We start from the raw sequence: 23411 nt of genomic DNA on the forward strand, positions 1-23411 counted from the left end.
GTGCGTGCGTGCGTGCCTCCCTCTTGGTACCACTGTTAAGAGTTAAACAAACAGCATGGGGAAATCCATCAGTCCGCAGGCAGGAATCTGATTTTGATTTGGAACCTAGTGTCGTAATGATCAGTGGGTACGTTTTGGCTTTCGGACAGACCATCATATGTGCCAGCTGCACATTTGGGCCAAAATCTATATTTCCTAATGTCATTTCTTTCTTTGCGTGTGAGGTTCACTTCCTGTAAATCAGTACTTGCAGTTTGGCTCCAAACAAAGTTCATGTCCTTCATGATGTTGCAGCTAAACTGGATGTGTAGACATTAAAACAATAAAAATAAGTAGAATATTTATTCTATTTTTGGCCCTGCTGGTCCTTCTCACTGCTGCTGCCTGTGGCTCCAGTTATTAGCAGTGACCACGTGATGTCAGTGAATCGTGCTTATAGCAGGAAGTCATGGCAAAGCAGCGATAATCGCCATTAATTATCCCCTAAGTCCCCTGCTGTCACTGTGCTGCTGTGTGTAATGTGTATTGTCTTTTGGCAGCAGTGGCAACACGTATCACTGATGTGCACACGTGACACACGTGACACGTTTAAACGTAGAGATGCATACAGATCTGTCCTACATAACGTATCCCTCCTCTGTATGTAAATGGCTCTACGTCTCACTCGAGCCCTCAGCACAGCATCATTTGTTGCACATATTTGTCACTTGTGGTCTCATAATGTCCATCCGTCTGTGCTTAATCACCGCACTGCTCCTTGGTTTGTGGTCAGCAGTCGAGATCTTGGATGATGTCGTTGTAGCTCAAACAAACTGCAGTTATAAAGTGAAAAGATGAAAACATGTTTTGTTATTGTAGGAACTATGAAGATGACTCAGCATGATAAAGAAATGTTCATTGATAATATTTTTATTGTTCTCTTCTGGCACAGTTAACTTTTTAAACATTATTTTTTGCTTTTGGTTAGAAGATTAGCATTTCATCCTCACACAAAATTACTTTTATTTCATAGAATAAATTTCCATTTTTAACTTGTTAAATTTTTTTTTATACTTTTCCACACAACATTTTCCCCTGACGCCTTTCATTGAGATGCGAGGAGACGTTTTGTTTTCAGCGTCCTCATCTTTGTATTTGTTGTGGTAACATTCATCGTTTCTCCCGGCAGGTTACGCTCCGGTCACAGGAATGTGCCACCCAGTCCGGAGCTGCACCCTGAACCACGAAGACGGCTTCTCCTCCGCCTTTGTTGTGGCTCATGAGACCGGACACGTGTGAGTTGCTCGTTTTCAGAGGTTGTTTACTAAGCATGTGTCCATGAACTCAGCCCTTGTTCATTATCTTCTCCTTTTCTCCACATTTCCTGCATCATATGAAATAAGGATAAACAAACTCACATCAGCTGGAAGCATTAAAAAGTTATTAAAACCTGCCGTTCTCTGAAAGGCAGAATTAAGCACATATTGAGTAAATGCACAATAACAGACTGCACGGTGGATAAGCTGCGTTTAGCTTCATGTTGCTGGGCAACAAATTAAACTGGCTGGCTGAGTGTGGTTTGCTCATTAACGTGACACAGTGAGGGCCGTTTGGCTGGTGTGTCCAAATCACCTGGAATAGCTGCTTTGAAAAGTGGCGTTAATTTTATCGTAGCATCAATAAAGATTTTTTGTCTGTGTAAACAAACCGACCAATCAAATGAAGCTGTAGCGCTGTAATGAAATCTCTGCACATTTCCAAATGTCCAAACTCTGAGTGTGGAGTTTAAAAACAAATGTAAAAAAATAGAGAAAGAAACTCACAACGTGGTCGTTTTTGTAATTAATACTAAAATTATATATTGTGTGTGTGTGAGGGAGGGAGTGCACATGCATATGTGTGTTTGTGGCTTCCAGAACAGTTGGTGTCTTACATGTAAGGTGTTTATGGGAGATTTGTAAATTGTAGCTACAGATAATAGCCAAGGTCGCGCCATCCCTGATGGCTCCTGTGCTGCTGAATGATAAATACTGATGAAAAGAAGTGGTGGGAAAAGATATTCTGGAAAAAGAAAAAAAGAAGGGCTGAAACAAAAGTCCTGTGGCGAATATCAAATTGGTCTTTATAATTTGTCATTTGTACACAAATCTTTTCTGAAACCCTAAACAAGTCACTTTTCTTTGTGATGCCTGAACCGAACAGAAGGTGAAAATGAAGGTAAAAAGTCTGAGAAAGAGAGAAAACAGGCATCTCAACCTCATATGTTACTGTTGAAAACTGCATGGCCCACCCACCTGTCAGCTAATGTAGAAATGCATTAGCCCACACTACCCTTCAGCAATGAGGAACGACCCCCCCTGAATGATAACGGTCTGCTACAGGCAGAGGAAACATTCAAACTCACCAACAACACCGACTCTGCACACAGGAAACACTCCTCTGCAGCTTAAACGCGCTTTCTTCCTGTAGTCTGCCATTAAACAAGAGACATCTGAAACATAGTCTCTTGAATGTGTGAAGCCTAAACCTCCGGGTTAATATGCGCTGTAGTTTAATCCATGTGATATAGTCAGAGTTGAACTCTTCACATGAGAAGTGGCAGCGCGGTGAAACTTGGACTACAGTGTGAAACAGAATTTTCCACTTTCCTGCTCTTTCAAGCTGTTTCCACGTCTCCTGTGGAGCTTTTGTTGCGAGTTCTGAAATTTGAAATCAACGCAGCGGGAGAGACTGTCAACAAAGAGCAAATATTTGTCTGCCAGCTGGGTACAGAAACTGGTTCTGAGTCCAGTTGGACAGGATAGAAAAAAGACGGTAGATTTAAGAGATTATCAGAAACGCTCAGAGCGAAATGTCAGTATTGTTGAAAAGCATCAGGTGATTTTACAGATGAAGCAGTCATGAGACGGGAGTTTGAAATGATCAATAACAAAGGTACATGATGCGGGTTTTGTTTGAACATATTAAGAATGAAAGGGAGACTGGATTATAGCGTGGAGAACAGAGGTATTCAGCAGGAACAGAAGCTTTTTGAAACCCAGCGGAGATGGCGAGGGTCCTTCACAATGAGATGTCCCAGGGCACAGCATGAAATCCTCCGACTGTACAAACGAAGCAGGCCTAGTGAGCAGGGATGTCCGGGGATCGATAGATGCTCTGAGAAAATAAAACGGATTAGAGCAGTGTGGAAACCAGCAGCTGTGCAGTACACACCGACAGCTTTCTGGTTCTGAGAGAAGAGCCTAGAGGGCAAACACTGAGGTATTTAATTTACCGTCAAAGATTAAACTCTATTGGAGGGAAAAATCTATTTAAACATGCTGAAAGCATCTGGAGCTGAAGAGAAGGGAACAGCAGCACGAGGCAGAGGCAGGATGATGGTGATCGCTGCTTTTTAGGCCCTACAGACTGTGCAAGGATCGGTTTAGTCCTGAGATATATCACAGATATGCACATATCAATTAGGGGAAGATTTTTAAAAGCCTTTATAGACGGAGAAATGGTTTCATCGAGAGCTCCTTCAATGTTGATGTGGGCAGGAGAGGAGTGTTGAAGGACGAACTTAAACCTTTGCTCACAAACTGTGAATTTATAGAAGTAAAGTACTTAAGCTTGTTTACATGTTGGCAGTATTTTAAAGTTGGTGCCTTGCTGCAGAAACCCAGGACCACCGGGGTGGTGGCTTTGAATCCACCATCTGTCCGTCGTTTCTGTGCATCGTCTGCAGCTTCTTCCAGTGTCTGCGTGGCTTCTGTCCTGCACTCTGGCTAACAGCTAAACATGCAGTTAGTGGACTCAGGTTAATTGGTGATTCTAAATTAGTTTTAGGTTTTGTGTCTCTCTGTGAGCGCTGTGGCAGAAACAGGAACCTGCCCAGGGTGCACCCCACCTCTCGCCTTATTGATCTGTGTGTGAGCATCGCTGCAGCACTCCTTCCAATACACCTTCACAGTTGGAGCCTGGCTGTAGCTCAGGAGGTGGAGCAGGTCATTTACTAATTGGAAGGTTTGTGGTTTGGTCCCTGGCTTATCCAGGCTGGATGCCAGAGTATTCTTGGACAACATACTAACCTCAGTGTGAACGTTACAAAAAAATCACTTAGGCAGACAAAGCTGAGGAAAAAGTGCCCGTATAATGTCCGAGGGCTGAGGTAGAGCAGAGACGCACTATATAAGAATCAGTCCATTTACCATCAACACGCTGCTCTACTTTTAAAGTGGTCAGTGAGCGGTGGACGTCCACTCTGAGCACCTCTGAAGGACATGCTTCATCTAGAGGTGTGGAAACAGACTGGGCTCATTGAACATGTGCTCAGTTACAGTAAATGCTGGGCTTCATTATATCCTGCCTCCTCACTTCAGCTTCCATTCTGTGGCCCCGAACGACCTTAAAGTAGAAGGAACCCAAGAACATGAACTCAATTTATTTTAATTAACCTGTTTCCATAGTTCAGATGTCATGTACAGTAGTAGAGACATCGATGTTTCCAGCACCATTGGAGGTTTTTAGAAATGAAGCCTATTAGAATGCACACCCAGTAAATCCTGCCACATCGAGTTTTTCCAGTAAAGTTTAGGCCAAGATCCTCAGAGGATGTTGCTGCGAAATAAGAAAGTAGGCATCAAGTCAAGTTTCTTAAAAAGGCGGGTGTGTTGCCGTCGACGATTACATCAGTCAGACTCAGTCTGCACATTGTGTTAAAATGAGACTGAGCGCATACGTCTGCTGCAACTCTGTCATTAACCTGTGCAAGATCCTGTGTGACGTGAGCTGTAGGTGACGAGCACATACTCTTCCCACACCTTTCCGATGACAATTTCTGCATCCTTTCAACACTAAACAATGCGGCAATCATTACCGCTTCCCTCAGCGGCTGACCATGTGAGCAGGGTCACTGTGCAACAACTTCTGTCACTTTTGCATCTGCAAACAAGTGCTGCACCACGAATGCTTTGAGAGTGAGCGATTGTAAGTTTGCGTCATTGCCTGCACATGTATTCAGTGCAAAAGAGGGGCAGTGTTATACAGAGGAGATCATCACCCGGCATTCAGGTCTGACCATTTAACTTCATTTGGTGTCAGCCAGGCGGCACATAACGTACAGCATCATGATGTAAACGCAGCTTTCAGTGAGTTGAATAAAATAGTAAACATGTGCCGTTCAGCTTCCAGCTACTAAATATCAGCTTTTGAGCTTACTTCACATATAGAATGTGTGAAGTAAGCTCTGAAGAAGAATATATTTTCATCTCTAATGGCAGCTCTGTGTTAGGTGCTCTTTCTAACACCCTGAACAGGATTTTAAGATTCATCTGCAGTTACAAAAATGGACTCTATATACTTTTATTTCCAGTTGTTGTTGTCTCCCTCCTGTTTTCTGCCTCCTGCTGCACTGAAATAAAATCATTGAATTCGTTGCAAAGCAGGACTGAGAATAAGTTTTTCATTCTTTCCTGTTTTCTTATTTTCTTAGATTTATTACTGTCGTTATGCTTGAGTATCTGCATGTAGCACATTGGAACAGTGGAATTGCACACAAGTCTTTCAAAGCATTTTTATATATATCTATGTATATGTGTGTGTGTGTAGATAGATCCATAGATAAACCCTTTAAAGAAAGTTCAGAAAAAACAAAAAAGCTCATAAATAAGTGCCTGTGTCATATAAGTATTTCTTCTTGTATTTTATCCCAGACAGGGATTTAAATCCTTCTGATCTGCAGGTTTTTATCAGTTTGCCAGTTACCACATCCCACATCCAAACTCTTTAAGGGAATAAATTATTAATGTAATCTAAAGGCATTTAATCTAAAGTGAGAGCAAACTCAGATTCCAAGTACTTTCACGAGGGAACACATGGTTAATAACGCTCCCAAACATGGATTTCATTCATTCATTTAGGAATTTTGCATTTAAAAGTTGCCCATAGATGATGAAAGGGTTGATTCCTGAGAGTTTCCGATCTAACCTGCCTGAATCATTGCTGATTTGCTCTGATCTGTTTGCCTCTTTGGTTTGATTCGTCTGAGACAGTGTGAAAGCTTTTCACTCTGAGTCTGACGCAAACCAAACAGCAGAAAATGTGGTTCTCAGTGTGGCTGCAGTCAGCTCAGTGTGTGAAGGCAAAGCAGACCATCACTGTCTGATGATGGATGTTTAACTTCAGCTGGAAGTCATAAAATGAACATCTCCTTCAGCTGTAAATGAACCTATCATGTGTATGTTAGGATGCTCACACGGTACCTGGGTTTATTTCTATTCTCTCTTAAAAAGAATTTCCACGATCTCCAAGTGTAACACGTACTGATTTCCATTCATGGATCTAATACGGGACAGCTGCCAAAATCCATGCGCAAAAAAAACAAATCCAACAAACCCCTGCTCCAAAAAAGAGCTCAAAGAAAAGTACTTTCACAAAAAGACTGCACTGAAGTACAAGGCTGAACATCACCAGTGGGAGTCCTGTCTCCTCTGATTAAAGGGAGAAGCTAAAGCAGCAGGCCACGCCATCACTCGGTAAAGTTATCTGCGGTCACGGGATGAATGTAACAGACTCATCTAAACAGTAAGGACACAGGATTCAGCAGGTTCATTAGCACCAAGCATTATTTGCTTTGTACATATTATTTATGGAGTATGCTGTTTCTAGCATTTGTGTTGGGTGGTGAGGCGGAGGTCATGGTGGTGCTCACATTTCCAGATGATCATCACAGAATTCTGACACTGTCACAGTTTGTTTGAAAAGACCGAATCAGCTGATCCTCTCTCACTGTGTGAGCTGGGACCAGCATTCTGGAGCCATGACCAAAGGAAGTCACATGTAACATACAATCAGCTGAAACCCGTTAAAGACACCAGGCTCTGTGCTCTATGCAAAACTACACGTGTAAAAATAAGCAATGGCACGTGATCATTCATAGCATTCATACTTACAAAAACATATCTCATCAGTTATGGTGGGCGTTACTGTGAACACTGAAGAAGCAGGTCTGTCTGATTAGGAACGTTTGAACTTGACTGGATTAAAGTACTAACACGATTTTGATAGTCGACTAATCGTGGCAGCCCTAGCTCTGACCTTTCCACTTGTTTTATAAATTGAAGTTGTAAAAAATAATGAAATCCTTGTCGGCGAGGTTTATCTTGTATTGCTGTTCTGCTGTTTTGTAATTTATGGTTTGTCTCTGCCTGTGAGAGCAGGTTGGGCATGGAGCACGATGGCCAAGGCAACCGCTGTGGGGACGAAACGGCGATGGGAAGCGTGATGGCCCCGCTGGTGCAGGCGGCCTTCCATCGATACCACTGGTCAATGTGCAGCGGGCAGGAGCTGAAGCGATACATCCAGTGAGTTCATAAACCTGCACAGTACTCCGCATGGGTGCTGACAATCACGACTCCAGAGCTCCACCTGGGATGCGTAAAAAAAAAAAAAGAATAAATCACAAAATATAAGAGTTAAGTTAAAATTGGGAAATGTTTTATTAAAAGCTTTATTAAACAACAACCTCCTCAGCTACATACATTTGCTCAGAGATTTTGGGGTGGATGAGTAAATAAATTCTCAGTAAGACCTGACAGTCGGATGCTGGAGCAGTGGGGTCAGACGCAGTTGTGATGTCCTGCAGCACAGAGGGATGGATGGGAACGCCACCAAAATTAGGAGAATGAGTTTGGCACATCTTAATGTTCCTCCATAATTTTGACTCTTGGAAACGTATAAAGGAGACAAGCAGGCTGTTTGTTGGCGGTGCAGTGTCAGAAACGTCAAATCAATCACAGCCCAGTGAGCAAATTGCATTTTACAGCTCAGTAGCCAAACTATAAAGAGCTACATGGTTGCTCTATCTGCCCCATATTTCATACTCTGTTTGTCCTCAGCATGCATTCATCTTATTTAGTGTTGTCTACACTCACAACAACAGTAACGTCAGTGTATGTTTTATCATAAGATAGAAAACCAGCAAGAAATATATGAAGAGGAAGCCAACGATCTGTGAGCAAGCACAACAAATCCTGTTTTAGAGTCAGAACAGGCAGGCTGAAGGTAATAACAGAATAATTAGCCTAATTCATGCAGTGTGACAGAGAGGAGACCCCAGAAATTCCCCTAAAGCACTCCAATCTGTTGAGACACTTTATATTTAAAATATCTTATTACTTACAGCCAAGTGCCAACATGATGAAAATGTCTGGCTCCGCCCACCAGAATAAATTGTCTTCTTTATGCTTCGTCTGGTGTCCTGCTAATAACCGTATAACCTGTTAACCCGAGGACGTCTGAGCTTTGACACCAGCGTTGTTGGCCTGTGTTCAGTTCATAGACATGGATTTTTCTTCTTCTCTCTGTAACTGACAGGCAAAGCTTAGCGGAGCGTGGACACAAAATTATTGACAGAGCCTCAAAGAGGATGACAGTGGCAGCGAGCAATCAATCACCAAACAGTACTGCGATTTTTTTTTTCTGGCTTTTATTATGAAAGGTGCCTTTGTTGACAAAAATCAATGTATAGCAGGAAAAAGTTTCCGCGTTATCTCGATATGAAGACTTTGTGAGGCAGCTGCTGAGAAGAAATTTAATGAGAAGTTTAAAAATCATTCCACATTTTCAAAAGGCACATATGCCTGCTCTGTCTCTGCGCCGGGTTTAGCTGTGCCCCGTGAAAAAACAAACAGCCAGGCTGGGGTTTACTGCAGCTGAGCCGCTTCTCACCACCTGGCTCTGTCGTTAAATTAGGAAGTATGTGCATAAATCTCAGTGGGAAAACAAGCAGTTTCTGGATTTCTCTGATAGCTTTGTGCCGCATTCAGGTAAAATCAGAATGGTCAAAAGTTAAGAAATATCAGAGGGGCGTATTTAGCCTTTTAGCTTTCCTTTGGGTTCGTTTCTTAATCATTTGCTTAATAATTAGATTTTGCACTGACGTCGATGGAGGGACTAAATGTCTCAGTGAAACTGAAAGTTTCTGTTAAGGTCCTTTCTTTAACTTTACTCTAATGTGTTACTTTGTAACAACAAACCACACGCAGCGTATAACAGACGGCTTTTATAGCATCTGCAAACAGCAGAGCAACAAGTCGTTTCTCTTGTTATATTGAGCAGGTTAACTAGTGTTGATGCAACAGTTTGAGTTGCTGCAGGGCCTTTAAATTCAATCACCCATTAAGCAGTAACTCCCACAGTGAACAAACAGAATGAAGTCAAAACTATGAAACGAATTAACAAATGAAAACAACGCTTCCGGTTATGCTAAAATATCAACGTAACAGAGACTTGAGTTATATGGATCATTTGTTGGACTGATGGTTTTATCTGCAGAGGGCTGATGATTGCAGGGAAAAGCTGCAGTGAGGGGGTTTGATGCCTTTGCTCTGCTGGATGTTTTGGATTCACTTAGAGTGAATTAATTCGTGACAGCAAATAAGTAAAAATTATGCGACAGCTTGTGGCCACATCTAGGAGAGGGTGTGGCCTCAGGCTTTCCAGGTGCACATGCCCTTTCAAATAAAGATCTCTAGTTTGTGTCAATAAACCTTTTTGGCCCTGTGAACTTTGTTTGGCTTGTTCAGAGTGAAAACATGAACCTTCATGTCCTCACAGCACGTATGATTGTCTCCTGGATGACCCCTTCAAACATGACTGGCCGGAGCTTCCTGAACTTCCTGGCATCAACTACTCGATGGATGAACAGTGTCGATTTGACTTCGGGGTCGGCTACAAGATCTGCACTTCCGTGAGTAAAAGATAAAAAAATATGTAATCGATAGCAGAAACCAGCTAAAACATATCCTATGGAAACTGTTGAAGAAGTTATTTCTTTAGACTCTTGGGATGAGCGAGCAGGGACTTTCAGTGAGGTTTCTGCAGAAAGCTGTGCTGATCACAGCCTCCAGAGGAAACGGACTTTGAAATCTCAGACGATCAGAAACCGTCTGCAGGTTATCGAGCGCTTCAAACAGAAGCCTGCTCGTTTAACCTCAATCACACCTGTGATTCCCCAGACCTCTGCAGATGGCAGGGTGATCACTGTTGTCCCTGTTTGCTGTCGTCTGTTTCCAGCAGGTCAGAGATGCTCAAATAACAGATAAAAATGAGCTTCTCCAGTTGTTATTTGGAGAATACCGCGCTAATAAAAATGCAGATGTGCTCAGTATGAGCTGTTGAATCTTAAGCTTTGAGTGTTTGCAAGATTTTGTTTTATTTTTTTACTTACAACAAAAGTGAGTTTTAAAAAGTCAGAAATGCAGCAGCCTGATGAGAGGCAGACGTAACGATGTTGATCGTGTGTTGCAGAAAGTGTCACGCTGTACTCAAAAAAGCTTTAAACTTGCAGAAGACGACTTATTATTTTGGGAGCTGTAGGAACAGAATGAGAGTCTGAGGACTGGGCGTCTGGCTACGATCGTCGATCGATGTCTGGGGTCCTGACTTTACACTGAGGTTGGCATTTCTTTGAAAGCATTTCGAAAGTCAACAGAGTCCCGGCGATGCAGTCCTATTATCGCTGAAGGCTGCATTGTTTGATTTCAGCTTAAAAAGGAGGCCCGGCTGCTCTGTCTGAGGTTTAATAGCTTGTAGCTGACAGTTTTCCATGCCCTTTGTTCTCTACAAAGATCAATTTTTGGTTCTTATTTCTGCTTGTTCATTTCACGAGATGATACACTGCTAAGAGGAGACGCTGTATGCCTTTTTAAAATTTCCTTCCTCTTCCCCATCTTATTAAAAAATTTATCAGATGATCACTTCTGCTGTTTATGAAAGTCTGCAGCTACACGCAGTGCTACAGAGCACTTCAGCAGTTTTCATCTTATTATTTCGAGTTTCCAGCCCGAGGTGGGTGGGTGTGTGTGTGTGTGTGTGTGTGTGTGTGTGTGTGTGTGTGTGTGTGTGTGTGTGTGTGTCTAGAATACATGCCGAGATCTCTGATCAGCAGACTGAACATTTCCTCTCCAGCGTCAGATGGCAGATAGACATGGTTTGTGACTAGATGTGCACCTAATGCAGCATTTGGTGACTGTAGAGCAAAGTATTCCCTGTAGATGTGAGACCACGGCCACAGCTAAGTGTTTAAATAGTGAACTTACTAAGTGTAACTTCCTGTTTGCTCTAAGTACAAAATGTAAACTGCTTGATTCAGGTTTGCCATTAATGTCTGTGCTCTGCTTCAAATCTAATAAAAGGCCTGTTAAAGTGCTTAGATGAAATTAATCTAAACCGACATTTACATCATGGAGGTTTAATTTATTACAGTGCTCGAGGTTTTACAGACAGCAGGGATGTGCCCACCGAGAGCAGGTTGCTCATATACCGAGACTGCTTCCTTTGTAGTCATGCTAATCTAATCTAATGCTCATCTAAATGATGAAAAACAGCTAAAAATGTATTTAAAACACTTAAAAGCATCACCGGCTATTTAAATTTGACACAACTCGTTTCACATTACCTAGAAGAGAGAGACCTCGCTCTGGGAGCACAGAGAGTCTTCGGCTCGTGTTCAGGTTGATATGACCTGTAGTCGCTTTTTTGTGTAAAAGTAATAAATGAGAATGATTTTCTTCTCACAGAAGAAATAATAAAGACGTAAGAAATAAATAAAAGAAATAATGGTTTTCTTCAAAGGCACCTATTTTTCTTTTCCATATTTTGTCATATACTTGCAGTTCAAATGATGCACACTCACATTAAAAATAGTTTCAAACAGTGAGCTCAGCATATGTGCAAATAGCCACCATGAGACAAAAGGACTGATTGCTCTAAATGCTTTTTTTCTTCTGTTGGATCTCTGTGACGTCATAGAGAAGCGATGGTCATCTCAGGCGTGTTGTACCAGTCCTGTTGTACTGCTAATTAAATATGATATTTCATCAGGAGGCAGCTTCAGCTTCTGTGAGCGCGTCACTTTCACCCAGTTACTGTTGCCCTGTTGTTTATGAGGGGCAGCCAATCAGAGGACTTTAAAGAAAGGCTCGTTTTCAAAAGCTGCTCTAGTATTATCCAATAATAAAACACTGTGAGCCAAGTAGTAACTTTTTTTTGCACCTCATGTTCCAGAATTATTTCCAGCGTCAGCTTGGTGTAAGATCAAGCAAACATTTCTGCTTCATCTACACTGAGAAGTAAACTTTTTCCACTTTAAAGTTTCCTGTGTTGTGTTTCAGTGCTGACGTAGGACAATTGTCTAATTTAAGTACGACTGTGCAATGACAGCAAAGACTCAAGTTCAACCTAACAAAAGTCTACGCTGTTACCTACGAGATGTTTACAGCCTGCAGCTGTTAAAAAAGCAGAAGAAATCCAGAAGTGAAGAGATTCAAGACACGCTCTGTTGATCAGCCTCTTTAAAACCTCCGTTGGTTCAGGTTTGTTTGCTATGATGTTAACTCTTCCACAAAAGCTGGATGCTAGCACAGATGATTGTTTTAGCATCGCAAATGAGCAAATCACAAATTAGGCGTGTCATTGCCCAGCTGAGCAGATTACAGCTGTTACTGCTTACTGGGCCATTCTGAAGTACTGTTTAGATCAAGTGGCCGGTTTAATTTCTCTATGCTTATCTACATCTATTAAGGCCACGTTAGCTTTACACCCACATTTCTGGGTCACAGGATTTGCCTGTAGGTGGACCTGACCTGCATTTTGCCCCAGTTTTGCCTTTTTAACCGAACATCCACAGAGAGGTTCGGCCAGCGAAGGCAGGCTGCTCTGTTGGGTCTCAAAAAGAGTCATTTTTACAAGGAAGGGCTGAACAATCTACGATCCCTATGGAGATTTAAAAAAAAAAAAAGAGTATACATGTATACACCATGTTTTCTATGCTTTTGATGCTTCTCCTTTTTAGTTTTAGCTTTTTTCCATCAAACAAAAGCATCAGGAAAGCTGTAAAAGGAAAACATGAAGTGGTAGAGTTACCCTGAGTTTGCTTCAGCCTGAGAGTTTGATTTATAGATGTCTTACTCTTTATTAAAACCCCACGCAGGGCCTGTGCTCGCAGTGCAGACAGATAAATGTGTAACAGACAACAACACAGTCCTTTAGAGACAGCTGATTATCGACCTGTCAGACCAAAAACAGTCCCGCAGTTTATGGCTGTCGCGCTCACCGTTGCTGTAATTTAACTTCCACAAAGAATCGGACAGAAAGTTAGTGAAGCTGTTAGATGTTAGAATAATAGAATCCCAAATGAACTTTAAAATAAAAGACACAACTTCTTGTGTGTCTTCCTTACTCTGACCAGGAACAAAAGACATGTGATGAGCGACCTTACTAACAAAACCAAAAGGAATCGGGCCTGAAGAAGTCAATGTACTGTCAAAATGTCATCCTGATGTGGAATGGAAGAAGGAATAAGAGCGAGATGGCAACATGGAGGTGTTATTTTTGCTCCTTTGTGCAGAATAATACCCGAGCGCTTTCAAAGAATTTATGATGTTTTTCTGTCTCCTGATGATTGCCTCATAAAGGAGGGAAAGGCAGTTCAGTTGGAGGCTGATAATGTTGCATAAGGTTGCAAGAAAAAGCTAAATTATTGCCTCGGTTTTGTTTAAAAATCCATCTCTGTCCAGGTTAAACTATTTGCCCACTAATTCTGCTGTTTCATAGAAATGCTCCTCTGCATCAGGTCACGACTGCAGAGAATATCTGGCTTCCATTTACCTGCCCGGTCGTTGTTCTTGAATGCAGATTATTACAAAAAGAAAATCAGATAATTCAGAGATGGTTTTCTGAGACTCGTTAAACTACTCACAAAGGGAACAGTCTGCAAATGGAAACAAAAAAAAAGCATCCAAAAACTGTGTTTTTGCAAACAGATTCTGAATATTGATTAAATGCATAAATGATTAGCAAGTGATGAAAATACACGAGCTGCTTGAACAGGATCCAAACACCCCGAGTATACAAATCATAAGCAGACTGTGGAAGCCCCACTGGGGCTGCTGCGCTGCACAAGTTAAAAAGATTTTTGTTTGTTGTTTAGAGAAAGAAGTCCCTCCAGGTAATTGTGTTTATGCTGCTGCAAACAAAGCACCGGCAACAGAGATGTGGCCGCAGCAGACATGTTCAGAAAGGCTTATTAACCTCTGCAGATGTCCCAGTTTTATCAGCGGTGCTCTCAAGTACTGCTAACGAGGCGGACGGGGGAACTAGTTCCCAATCCAGGTGAACTTAATAAGAAGATAGCTTCACACAGACATTAATGTCGTACCAGTAACTGCTTTGGATGAGGGCAAGACAGTGGAAACCAGTTTCTTTTAGAAGCAACAGATGATGACACAAACATGGTGAGAAATAACGAGCGTGTTAATATTTGGGAGATACCTGTTAGCACGTAGCACACATTATAAACTGTGTATTGTCTGGAGATCGACAGCCAAAAACAACCAAAAGCTTCTTGCGTCACACATTTATCTGCAGACGTGAAGGAAGCTGTTTGACTGTCAGACACTCGCAGATGTACCAGTGACGTCTGCTCTTGAACTGTCGCACAGTCTCTTGTCATTGAGATGTTTTGGGCAGCTTAACTGTCGCTTTTTAAGTTATCTCGAATTAATCTGATTGTCTGCTTAGATCCGTCAGAAATGTTCGACCACCTTACGTGACGAGGAACTTAACAAAAAGCCGTTATCAAAGAAGCCCACTCGGCCCTCTCTGGTAGATAAAGAGAAGTGAGAACGACAAATACCTACATACAGTTGTAGAGTGTGTCCCTCTTTTATCAGACAACTTTCATCGTTACTTTTGTGCTTATGTTCATTTCTTTTGCACCTTAGTTTATCAAGGACTCTTGGATATAACACAAATTCTTGTCTTATATGAAAAGAAAGTCTGACAGATACTCATTCCTTTGCTATTTTTAAGTGACCATATTCTGCTCACTCAGTTAGGCAACACAATGAGCAGCTGAGTTATCCTGCAGTTATATTTTTACCTATAGTGTGCCATGCTTTCAGTTGCCTTAACGTTTTTTGCTGTCTGTGTTCCAGTTTCGCACATTTGACCCGTGTAAACAGCTGTGGTGCAGCCACCCAGACAACCCCTACTTCTGTAAAACCAAGAAAGGGCCACCTCTCGATGGGACCGAGTGTGCACCTGGAAAAGTGAGTTTGTCTATTAGACCTACATACAATAAATCATGACCAACACTATAAGGGCACCGCCAGGAAAAAAGCCGGTGGATGGTGGAGATGGTTCGTGCAGTGCTCAGATGTTGTTGTCGCAGCTTCTAGCTGGACTCCACATTATCACGCACTATTTTTCAGTGTGCAAGGTAATCCAGTAGCATTAGGAGGATTACTTCAGCATTTAAAATATCTCTGATGACGTCATCACTTCACAGGACGAGCAACTGTGGTAACCACGGAAATCTTGACATTCCTGCCCACATCCTTCTGGCTAAAAAGTTTAGCATTTAGACAGGAGACCTTCTCTGCTGGCTTACTCTCCCCGTCTCTCTTTGCCTTCTCATCTCATGTAGTGGTGCTACAAAGGTCACTGCATGTGGAAAAACCCTAATCAGGTCAAGCAAGATGGTGCCTGGGGCTCCTGGAGCAAATATGGTTCCTGCTCACGCTCCTGTGGAACTGGAGTTCGATTACGGACACGTCAGTGCGCCAACCCTGCGTAAGTGGACAAGCATTGATTAGATTCAGGGCGGCATCAAGAATAATAGAAATAGTAAAGTATTTGAACAATGACGTGACTTTTGTCCTGGCTGCCTCCACCCCGAGCCACCTTCTGCTGGAGGTTTCTTCCTGTTAAAAAGGAGTTTTTCCTTCCCACTGTCACCAAGTACTTACTGAAGGGGGGAGGGTTTCCTCTACACTACTGTAGGTTCTTTAACTTACATATCAAGCACCTTGAGGCGACTGCTGGTGTGATTTGGTGCTGTATAAATAAAATTGAACTTTCATAATCTTCCCATTTAAATCACCGCTGTAGACACTTAATTACTTTTTATTAAACGCCTGAATTAAAGGTAAAGTCTTCATTTCAGTTATATCCTGATTCTTTGATTTAGAATCCACTGTGGTGGGGTACACAGAGGAAATTATCCACAGAAAAGTGTCATTGTTCAAATATGATGAATGATTATCATACTTGAATAATAATGGATTAAAAGAGACGGTTTTATTTGACCGTGGAATATTGTGCTTCGTACTGTCTTAATGATCACTTTGCAATGACACAAACTAACACTGATCACTTTTGTGACAGACCTCCAGTATTTGTGAGTCGTGTCAGTCTTTAAGTAGCTTCCTAAACCCGAAGGAATGCTCCTCTGGAGAAAGTCACCTGTTCTCTTTTTGGCCGTCTCAGCGGTAAATTAAAGTCTGTATAAGGATAGGAAACAGGGGAGGCACTGGTTTAGTCCTGAGGCAACCAAAAATCTGCCTGCCAGCTGGTGTAAAGCTCATTAATTTATATATATGCTGTTTTTCAGGGCATTTTAACTGCCAGATATGAAAGCATCTTACAGCAGCGTTCTCCTGTCTCTTCGTAGGTTTTAGTCAAAGGAAGTCAAAGCATTGTGAAAATGACTTTATATAAAGCTTAACACTAAGCGATCAGTTACCAGACTCTATGTTCAGCCTCATATTGCTGTGTAGAACTTCAAGTTTGGAAAACCTTTTGTGTAAAATCATCAGTGTTATTCGTACGGCTTCTCCTTCTTAAATCCTTTTCAAAGGCAGGTATTTGTCATTTCAACAAAACTCAGGAGGCTTGATTTAAATAATCAACTCCCATTAAATGAATAACTGTAATGTAAATAGTATTACTGCCCTGAAATGACGCTCCACCTGCAAACCAGTCGTAACAGCTGAGAGTCGTTTTTAGCCAAATGTGCGGGTGGATTTTACACAACGAAAGCCGTGGAGGAGGATTTGTTTCCACTTTTCAAAGTTTATAAGAAGTCTTCGCTGTCTGATCGGCGCCTCTGATGTTCATCCATTTCGTTGCCCAGCCCATCGAACGGCGGCCAGGACTGCCCAGGAGTAAACTACGAGTACCAGTTGTGCAACGCAGATGACTGTCCCAGGCACTTTGAAGATTTCAGAGCTCAGCAGTGCCAGCTCCGCAACTCCCACTTTGAATTCCAAAATGCCAAACACCACTGGCTGCCCTACGAGCATCCTGATGGTAAGCCAGAAAAATGTCAACAGATTGTTTTGCTCAGGCCTGAGGCTGCTTTGCTGCTTCTTTTATGCCCCAAAAAGAACAATGAAAGCAGACGAGGGCAGGAGACCTGAACTCAGACACAGCTGAAAAAAACATATAGTGAAGCCAGCCCGTCACCACGCTGGCCACACTCCTTTGTGCAAAGGCAATGTTTGTGTTGTGTCCTCTGTCATGTTTTTCTTTTGTATTCTCTGCGTTCTGCTTTTTCCCATCCGTGTTTAGTCTTCCATCTCTCTGCTGGGATGAACAATTTAAACCCGTTCAACCTTCAAGCTTTCCCTCTTTGCAAACGTAATGGATCACCTGTGCAATTACAAAACTCTGGGCAGGGGAAAGTCAGTCATGTAGAAAATAAGTAGGAAGCACACTGAGAAACTGCAGGAAGGTGAGAAATTAAAATCCGATCACGGCCTTCAGTGGAAGGCAGAGAGCTTTTTATGATGTCTGCAGTGCGATTTGACTGTTGGGTGCTGATGTTTTCATGCATGTTCTTGTTATTTATGTTCAGATTTTGTCTGAACAGGTTTTTCTGGCGGTTTTTGTTCATTTTAAAAACACATTTTTAAAAAGAACAGAATGGAAAAAACCCAATATTGACAGATTTTTAAAATATGAATTAATAGTTTATAAAAGATCAGTTGCAACATATTTTTGCAGATGTATATTCTTTTTTTGGAAGTGCAATAGTTTTGCATTTGAGACAAGAACTAATCACCGCACTGCAGATAACCAGCCTGCCTTTGACAGCTGTGTAAATGAAAGGACAGAAGCATTCAGATGTTTTCTGTCATTTTTTACATATGATCCAGTTTTTTCGGAGCCTTCAGGTTGTTTTGTTTTCCTTTTTGTTATTTTTTCACAAAGAGACAGTGCTCATCATGTAAATGTGCCAGAATCAGTCACAAAGGCAAATTTGCTTTGGCAGTCAGAGGAAGTTGATGGCTCATCCAAACATTGAAAGAAAATCTTCATAAAAAAGCAGCTGAGCACAGCTAAAAGCCCCAAAATGCAGAGAAGGAAAGAAAACATGAACACATACGAACGACTGCTAATACGATGCTTTTTAAGACATAACTCAGCGGTATCAGATTCCTCATGTCTGCATGCATATTAATACAGGTATTATTCACACACTGACTCCCCAGATTTCCTAAAGCACCTTTTGTAATTTTTACTTTACAGTCCAGTTTAGAAAATGTTCATTTTGTTTAATGAAGTCGTTGAGCACAGAGGCCTGAATCTGTGAAATCTGGTTAAAATGTAACAGTCAGGTTGTAAATGTAACTTTACCTGATACTTAGACTTTTTATTATTGATTATAATGAGATTGTAATGAGGTAGATGGGGTGTTGATGAGTGTTAATATGTCCTAAAATTCAAGGCGGTCATTGTAATCACTGCAACACAAACAATAAATAATAAACTGGTAACAGATTGCAAAGCAGGAAAATCAGAAATACACGTAGAATATGCATATTTTGCAATTTTGTTACCACACCAGCATTTTTTGGCTCATGCAGTCTATTAGCGTTATCAAAATTCAGCAATCCAAGCTTTTCCAACTCCACTGACTTTTCTTAACCGTTTAGCAGGGCTAGAGCCTATCCCAGACTTCACAGGAAGCAGGAAGCTCGACGCACCCTGAGCATCCTTTGACCACTCAAAAAAAACAACAACCCCACAATAGATTGATGGGTGTTTTTTTTCTCTGTCTAAGGAACTTTCAGATCGTTTCAAAACCACTTGGCTTCAGTTTGTTATGCTAATCTAAGAATTCATCGTCTTGCAGCAAACAGGAGATGCCACTTGTATTGCCAGTCCAAGGACACAGAAGATGTGGCGTACATGAAGGTGCTGGTGCATGATGGGACACGATGTTCTTACAAGGACGCCTACAGCATCTGCGTGCGTGGAGAGTGTGTGGTAAGGGTGTATTCAAACTACATCAAACTACGTTTCTACGAGCTGTGTGTGCTCGTCAGCCACGTTAGCAGCTGCAGACTGCTGGACTACTTAAGCTTTGCACAAATTCATTTAATTACACAGAGTTAATGGAAGTAAACCAGCATCGGGTGAAGGAAGGAAGAAGGTGGCTTCATTATGATGTTTATATCCAGTACTGCTAATTTGTTCTGAGATGTTATTTAAAGAAGAGTCTGTTTTTCTGTTTGAAAGCATTTTTCAGTGGCGTTTGGGCCTTTTTCACTTTGCTTTTCAGCTCAGTTGTGAGAGAGCATGGCAAATTATAAGCAAACAGTTTCCTCTGTTTATTACTGAATATCCTGAAGATGATGATGAGCTCCATGGACATAAAGTTATTTTGGCTCACGGTCAAAACTTGACACCTTTTAGCAAAGAATAAAAATCTAACGAGGAATAGGAAGAGATTCCCTCGATGTGTCTAATCATCCAGGTGAGCTCATGATTTTAAATGCTGACCTGACTCGTCTTCCAACCCCAACAGCAGTCAGCTAACATCAGCTCGTGTCCAGTTGGCGCTGATAAACCAACAGCTAATGAATCCGTTACGTGACATTTGCCGGGTCCGCTTAGCATCAGACACGCTGTGAAGGTAACGCTTCGTGCCCTCGGCCAAAAAGCAGTCGGGGTTCATCTGTGTTGTTGTTTTCTTGGTCTCCAGAAAGTTGGCTGTGACAGAGAAATTGGCTCTAGCAAGGTTGAGGACAGATGTGGGGTTTGCGGTGGAGACAATTCTCACTGCCGCACCGTCAAAGGAACCTTCACCCGCACGCCGAAGAAAGCTGGTAAGAGCTCGGAGCTAACACACATCATCTTAAACAGGATTATTGTTCGTTTGTTGTTGTTTTATTTACTGTCGTCACATGAATGATTTATTTAACTGCGTTTTTCTTAACTGCCTGATCATTCATGCAGATAGTCACTTTTATTTTAAACATTAAGTTATAAATGATAAACTCAAATCTTCATTTGGTGTATTCTTTACTAAAGTCTCCACAAACATGCTGGGGACAAATATAGAATACAGATGGTCATTAACATCTCAGTATTTTTGCTGTATTTTCATGGTCTTCTCACAAGCAGAGTAGAGACTTTCCCCCCATTATAGCACCGGGGTTTGATAAGGCTGCTGTTTTCTGCATTGTCACATTCAACTCCAGAAACCCATTAGTTCATGCTTTAGTTCTTTCAGACTTTCCTCACCTGTCCTCATCCTGCATGTGGCGTTCAGCCCAATTACAACCCCCTGTTTACTTTTTTTTCTACAATTTCTTTAAAAATCTATAAAAACTGTAATTTTTAGACAGAAACAGAAATAAGTTGGTGCACTTTAGCATGTTTAAAATCAGCTTCAAATGTTGAAATGTTGCACGTTGGTGCTATTCTCACATCTGTTAAAGCAGAAGAATTCAATTCTATTCAGTTTTATTCATACAGCGCCAAATCACAACAACAGGCGCTTTAGATCGTAAGGTAGACCCTCCAATAATTACGGAGCCCCGCAGGGGACATGGGAGAAAAACAAATTAAGACGGACTTTTGCGAGATCTCGCAAAAGTCCGTCTTAATTTTTTTTTCTCCCATGTCCCCTGCGGGGCTCTGTAAATAATACATACAGCAAAAGCCAACAATCATATGAGCAAGAACTTTGGCGACAGTGGGAAGGAAAAACTCCCTTTTAACAGGAAGAAACCTGCAGCAGAACCAGGCTGAGGGAGGGGCGGGGCCATCTGCCGCCACCGGCACAAGAGGGCTCAAGATTTTTGGGAGATTCTTGAGGGATGTTGTCACCTTAACATGACCTAAGGTTATATTAATGTGAGCTGCTAGCTTTACTAGCTTCTTATGTAAACAATCAGCAATCCATTTGTAAGTGAGTGAGTCATCACTAAGCTTTGTGCCATTACCTCTGCCCAGCAGGTCACATGACTTTCGTTTGACTGTACATGACTGTCGTTCAAGAGCAATCTGAGCTGCTCGCTTCTAAGATGAGAAAAGTACTGTTTCACTTGACTTCCTGTGTAATGTGACACCTTCTGAAATCCTCACTTTATATTCATGATAACTGAACATAAATAACCTCAGTCTGCATAAGTGTATACACTGTGGGTTAAATGTGAGCAGTAAATGCTGTCAGCATGAAATGTGGGCTTTGAGTCTTCTCTGGCCTTGTAACTGTTATGAGAGCATGCACTCCTTTAACTACTGATTTAATAAGCAAAGTGGCAAACGCTTTAAAATAGATCTTGATTAGTCGACCGGATACAGCCCATTATCAGCATGCCACACTTGGTTATCCCATTTTAGTTTCTAGTGTCTCTATTTACCCTTTTAGAATTTAATATCTGAAGCCCGACCCAGTTAACCCAAAAACGTGCAGAGCACTTTGTGGCAAACGGATAAAGAGCCTGTCGCAGAGCGAGGAAACATTTCCGATGTTCCACTTTTCAGACTTGTGTGGTAAGCCACTGAAATGCAGCCGGACTCAAATGAGGAATCTGACCACTTATAATTTCCTGTAGTCAGTAATCGATACGGGATAGTGCGAGAGCTGGTAGCTGACTCTGCTGTGCAGTCATACAGCTGAAAAATGCTGCAAATATTCCTCCTCAGCCAAAAATTGATTTGTTCTATTTGCAGGAGGTGGATGTAAACAGAAACCAGGGTGTTTGAAAGGGATTTTATCCAGATAACAATCACCTCACGCTGGCAGTAATGACAGTAATGAAGTGTTTCCACAAACACAAACACAACAAATTCTGATGTAAGCAGATTTTGATGTGGCAGTGAAATCTGAACTTGTCTGGGATCAAATATATTGATGCCAGTGCTTGTTATTTTTACTCTGTGTCATCAAAATCACTGGCTTCATCAATATTTGGATACATATTGATATAAACTATGATGTTGATGCTTCTTATTTGCTTAGTCAGTGGACACAGCTACAAAGTTTATATGAGTGCACAAAAGTCATCTACGTAACGGCAAAGAGAAGAGGAGATGGGTAGAAACTGTATTTGCATTTATGCAGTTTCAGTAAAACAGCCCTGTTGGAACACATGAAAAAACAGCATAAAGATGAGAGGTTTCCATAAAAGAAAGAAAATTCAAATGTGGTTGAAAGAATTAATTTTGCATTGCACTTTTCAGGATTTTATTCATTTATTTTCTACCGTGAATATAATGCAGATTTACATTAACGGTGTAATTATGACCACCTTCTGCTGTATCTTTGTCATTTTTCCTTGCAGCCAATAAAAGGCTCTACAGGGCCGGAGTGACACGCCGCTGCTTCAGCCGTCACTCTGAACAGTCCGGCTCTTATGAATTAAAAGAGAAATAATCATGTCCTTCTGCATTAATAATGTGTTTTCATTTTTGAATACATTTGTAAATTCACCGACAGCCATTTAACCAAACCACCAAAATCCACCCTTGTTTTCGGCTCCATCAGTCATGGATCATATATCATTTGATTTCACTGAAGTGCGAGTCTGGATGTGATGGCTTCATCAAATCGTTTAAGGATGAACTTTACTGTAACTGTGATCCTTCGTCTTTGTATCCTCACATCTCTCTCTCCCAGTTAACCACTCACCTTTTTTAACAGGGAAACAGTTAAGCAAGAGAGCCCAAAAAGAAACCGCTGTGTCCGAAAACACTATATGCAAGTATCCAGTGTTACTGAATCCCTTCGCGCCTCCTTTGCTAGTATTTCCTGCCCAGCTTGTAGTACAGATGGATGCTTAACACTGTAGAGATCCAGAGACTCGAGTGACATAAGCTGCTGTTTCTTCTGTTCCCTGTTACTAAGTGTCTTTATAGAGCTGACTTAGCTTTTGTAGATGTCCCAGGCTCGACATACATCTATAAAACTCTTTACAAAAAGTTACGCTTCATGATATTAGTGGTATTTTATTATTTAACAGCCTAACAAACTAACTTTAGTGTCCTAGCCCAGATAAAAAATGCCACATTAAACAAAGCTGCAGATCTTTGAAGGCAGTCTGAATACAGCTGGCCATTTCAAACCTGGTTCAGTCTAATGATCCGCTTCCAAAGGGTCATTTTAGATAACCAGCTTGTGTACGCTCTGTTATCAGATTGTAATTTCTGTTGAGCGTCTTGTGGCTGAGAAATTGGGTTTGATTAGACGATGATCTCTTGGAAGCAAGCGGTCTTTTCCAACACTTGGAATGCAGACCATGTAAAAATGCCTCTCCGCCACCTGCTGTAACCCTGTGTTAGCTGCACCTCAGCGTACAGTTGCATTTATAGTC

The 23411-nt window shown here is 41.6% G+C and overlaps 1 protein-coding gene across 1 annotated transcript in view; it reads left to right on the forward strand.

Moving 5' to 3' along the window:
• The window catches only part of adamts3 (ADAM metallopeptidase with thrombospondin type 1 motif, 3), a 125284-nt gene that overhangs the window by 74495 nt on the left and 27378 nt on the right, over positions 1 to 23411 (forward strand). Inside the window, exons 8-15 of the mRNA XM_013910194.1 lie at positions 1169 to 1274; positions 7179 to 7322; positions 9577 to 9709; positions 14958 to 15071; positions 15449 to 15594; positions 16937 to 17112; positions 18941 to 19074; positions 19793 to 19916. Coding sequence (XP_013765648.1) covers positions 1169 to 1274; positions 7179 to 7322; positions 9577 to 9709; positions 14958 to 15071; positions 15449 to 15594; positions 16937 to 17112; positions 18941 to 19074; positions 19793 to 19916 — 1077 coding nt within the window. The remainder of the gene's footprint in view (positions 1 to 1168; positions 1275 to 7178; positions 7323 to 9576; positions 9710 to 14957; positions 15072 to 15448; positions 15595 to 16936; positions 17113 to 18940; positions 19075 to 19792; positions 19917 to 23411) is intronic.

The sequence above is a fragment of the Pundamilia nyererei genome, unplaced genomic scaffold, assembly GCF_000239375.1.
Source record: "Pundamilia nyererei isolate P.nyererei 1_Seehausen unplaced genomic scaffold, PunNye1.0 scaffold00038, whole genome shotgun sequence".
In the NCBI taxonomy this organism is placed as follows: Eukaryota; Metazoa; Chordata; class Actinopteri; order Cichliformes; family Cichlidae; genus Pundamilia; species Pundamilia nyererei.